This window comes from Colobus angolensis, unplaced genomic scaffold (genome assembly GCF_000951035.1).
Source record: "Colobus angolensis palliatus isolate OR3802 unplaced genomic scaffold, Cang.pa_1.0 Scaffold857, whole genome shotgun sequence".
NCBI lineage: Eukaryota > Metazoa > Chordata > Mammalia > Primates > Cercopithecidae > Colobus > Colobus angolensis.
This window is the reverse complement of record NW_012122454.1, coordinates 29503-33447: the sequence shown is the minus strand read 5'-3', so window position 1 is coordinate 33447 and position 3945 is coordinate 29503. Positions and strand designations below refer to the sequence as shown.

At 38.9% G+C, this 3945-nt stretch overlaps 1 protein-coding gene across 1 annotated transcript; it reads left to right on the top strand.

The window, feature by feature from the left end:
• Window positions 1-333: 333 nt before the first annotated feature.
• Window positions 334-1908, top strand: LOC105503422 (neutrophil defensin 6-like). Its single transcript, XM_011930321.1, has 2 exons — window positions 334-541; window positions 1665-1908. Exons 1-2 carry the CDS (start codon window positions 370-372, stop codon window positions 1775-1777), a joined length of 285 nt encoding a protein of 94 aa, XP_011785711.1. The 5' UTR covers window positions 334-369; the 3' UTR covers window positions 1778-1908.
• Window positions 1909-3945: the final 2037 nt, after the last annotated feature.

Genomic DNA, 3945 nt, shown 5'->3' with positions numbered 1-3945 from the left:
TCAGAAAACAAGAGACATTGATCCCCAAATTTATTGAATGAAAGCACTGTTGTTTTTCTTCTCTGAATATATAAAAGTAAATACTCAAGCAGATGGGAAACAGGATAGTAATGTCCTTATCATCATTAACAGCTTGGATCAAGAAAAGGCATTAAGCATACAGACTCACTCTGTGATGAAAGCCGGGAGAAAGAGGAGTATCAAAGGGATCTTCACTGCAAAGGCAGCCCTTCCCTCCCAATCACATGCCCACCTCCTCTCACTGTAGCCTCTGTCTCAGGCCTTCTACCAGCACAGCTATAAATCCAGGCTCACTCCTCACTCTCCACACATCCACACCTGCTCTCCCTCCTCCAGGTGACCCCAGCCATGAGGACCCTTGCCATCCTTGCTGCCATTCTCCTGGTGGCCCTGCTGGCTCAGGCTGAATCACTCCAGGAAACAGCTAATAACACTGCAACCCAGGAGCAGCCTGGGGAAGAAGACCAGGACCTTGCTGTCTCCCTTGAAGAAAATGGACTCTCAACTCTTAGAGCCTCAGGTAGGAGACATCAATCTTGCAGATCCGCAAAATCTAGAACAAAGGAATTGGAGACAGGCTCTGGCATCAAGTCAGAGTGGAAAAGTCTATCTCACTTGAGTGACTTTACTTAATCTTCCTGGACCTTGGTTTTCTCATCTCTGAATTAATCAGTGAGAACCGAAACCATCTAAAAGATTTTCTTTCTTCTAAGACTTTTAGTTTCAAGATATTTCTGTGAAATTTGCTACTTTTAAGATAGAAAGAGCTACACCTCACATAACATCTCAAGTCTCACCTCAAGGCATCTTGACTACCACTAGTGATAGAATCCCACACTTTGGGAAATACTATATCAGGTGATTTCAATGTAATGTGTTAGAATGAAAGTAAAGTTCTATATTAAATACTGTTAAAAAAATAAGATAGAAAGAGCTATACTGACTAATTATTTGTAGGTCTGAATGGGTAGACTTAGTTATAGAGAGAATGTTTTGCTTTGTCCATTGGTAAAGCTTTTAGAACCTAGAGAGGTACCTATGGGTGCATTTCAATGTAGGCTAATAGGCTTCATTAAATCTTTCTGCAATACATACTTAGATCCAAACATCATATTGTGTCTTATACATATACACAATTATTATTTGTCAATTAAAATAAGTAAATAAGTAAAATGCTTTAAAAAAAGAAAGAGAGAGAGGGAATGAAGAATTTGAATTTGGAAGGTCTTCAAAGACTCCTTGAGTACCAAAGTATCTGAGTCCATGACATGACCATGCACACAGATCCAGTTGCATTAGGGAGCCTTGTTAGGACATGGAGATCATACATGGAGGTCAAGATTAGGGCTATGGATTAAGCAGAATGAAGAGTAGGTAACCCTGATGTTGAGAGGCATATTGTTTTACCACGGAGCAGGTAATAAACATGTTCTGGATAGACTCAGATGGAGAAAGAGCTATGATCTTGCATGACTAACACATAGCTAATACGATTTCTTGTCATTTATGACAAAGACATGAATTTTCTCCATCCTAACATGACTGATACAGTGTCTCTTGTTGAGACTATCTCAGTTAGTCTGGCTCTGCCTGTCCTTTTCCCCACTTCCCTCGCTGTGCCTGACCCTCTCTTCTTTCCACAGGTTCTCGGGCGACAGTCACCTGCTATTGCCGAACCGGCTGTTGTTTGTTGCGTGAGACCTACTCCGGGAGTTGCAACATCAACGGCCGCATCCACAGACTCTGCTGTCGCTGAGCTTCCTAGATAGAAACCAAAGCAGTGAAAGATTCAATCCAAGGTCCTGAAAAAGGAAAAATATTTCACCCTCTGTACCTTGTGTCTTTCTAAATTTTTCTCTCCAAAATAAAGTTCAAGCATTAAACTTAGTGTGTTTGACTTTTTAAATTTTCTTTTCTTTTTCCTTTTTTTCCCTTTTGCTTTTTTATATGATGGGTTGTATGGTTCCTTTCTATAGAGAATTCTGATACACATTAAGTTAACTGGTCTTTGCATTCCAATGATGCACAATTTGAGCATCATAGAGCAATAACAAAATAGCGAAAATGAATAAATTGGGTTTGCTGCTGTTGTTGTTGTTAGAGACAGTGTCTCACTTAGCCACCCGAGCTGGAATACAATGGTACAATCTCTGCTTACTGCAGCCTTAAACTCCTGTGCTCAAATGATCCTCCCACCTCAGCCTCTTGAGTAGCTGGGACTACAGGCATGAGCCACAACACTCTGCTAATGTTTTGTACTTTTTGGAGAGACAGGGTTTCACCATGTTGCCCAGATTGGTCTTGAACTCCTGAGCTTAAGTGATCTGCCCTCCTCAGCCTCCCAAAGTGCTAGGATTTCATGCTTGAGCCACCATGCCTGACAGGATATAAGTGTTAATTGGAATAGTTTGAAACTTAAAAGTTCAATGCGTTCCTAACGATTCTCAAACAATAGAACTTAACAATGAGAGGCAAAAAGTGGTTGTTGGCTCAAAGGAAAGATAGATCTGATGGGTTATGTTTACTTGTCCTTTAATTTTAAAAAGTTGGAAAGCATTGCTATACATAATATTTGAAATTTTAAGCAGATGTGTTAAATACATATGTTATACATTAAGCTTTATTTCACTCTATTTTGGTAAGTGATATATAACTGTATCAACAAGATAGAATAAAATAAAGATTAACAAGGAAAAAGTTAAAACTGTGCCAAAAACAGGAAAGACTGATGAGCATCAGTGATTCAATTAATAACCAGATAGAAGAAGAGCTCAGAAGCTGGTGACCATACAGGATGAGGCCCAATAACCAATGAGACAAATGGTCCCTTACTGGTCCCTAAAAGGTTAATTAGACCAATGTTTAATGAAGGAGTTGGTCTCAATTCTCCATCCCTTCAAACATATGAATTCTATTAATTATAATGAAGCTATACTCATTTTAATAAAATGCTACTGAGAAAATATATGTTAATATGTTTTTAATTATGCCAATGACCAAGTCAATAATCATAATGATAAGACAATTGGTCATACAGTTGTTTAAAAACTTAAGAACAACATATATGTGAGAAGGGCAAGTTTCTAGAATTAAAATTTCTATAAAAGACAGGGCTTAGACAGTGCCATGACATGACAAAAAAAAAAAAAAACTAACTAACATTTTTATTACAACAACAAAAAGTATCAACCTGATAATAAATAACAAGTAGTCTGACTTCGATTCATCTTAGACACATACAAAGCACTGTTTCCTGATCAAGGGTCAGCTATTTGACCCTAGACTTGCAACCTCGTTTAGTCATCTGGGGTCTCCGAAGATCAAGAAAATCATAGGAAGGAGTAAAATCAAAACAAACAAGAAAAGATATCAAATCCATGATATGGGCACTTCTATGTCACTTTTAGTATAATGAATGAATATGTTTGTGATCATCGTTCAGGAATATGTTTATCTATTCTTTAAGGTGTTAAATGTGTTTAAAAACAACCAGGCATACTAAATGTACGACATCAATGTAGATGAAGGGAATTTAAATAATCACCTTTGTATCAATATTTAATACTTAAGAACTGGTTTAAACAGTGTAAATAGTGATGAGAATTTTCTCTGTGCACAAAATTCCTTCCAATACTAAAGAACCTACCAAGCTAGTACAGACTGGTGCTGCCTTTCCTCATCTGATGGTCCTTAGTGAGAGCTCTCCACTTTACTGGGAGATAGGTGGTACGGGCTGGTTCTCTGCCTCAGCAACCCTTCTCGGCAGGACTCTCTTCCACTCTTGCTGTCACACCTGGTCCTGGAACTGGAGCGCCAGCAAGACAGCACAGTAGAGGAGGGAGAGCATTCTCATGCACCACCCAAGAGGCGAGGCTTTCTGGCAGCAGGAACCAGAATGGGTCATGAAGAGACCTCAGATGCTGA

Excerpts from the sequence above, each read along its gene's own strand:
- LOC105503422 (XM_011930321.1), top strand. The coding sequence starts at position 370 with ATGAGGACCCTTGCCATCCTTGCTGCCATTCTCCTGGTGGCCCTGCTG. Across the intron at positions 542-1,664 it reads CTCAACTCTTAGAGCCTCAG|GTTCTCGGGCGACAGTCACC; the intron begins GTAGGAGACATC and ends TTCTTTCCACAG.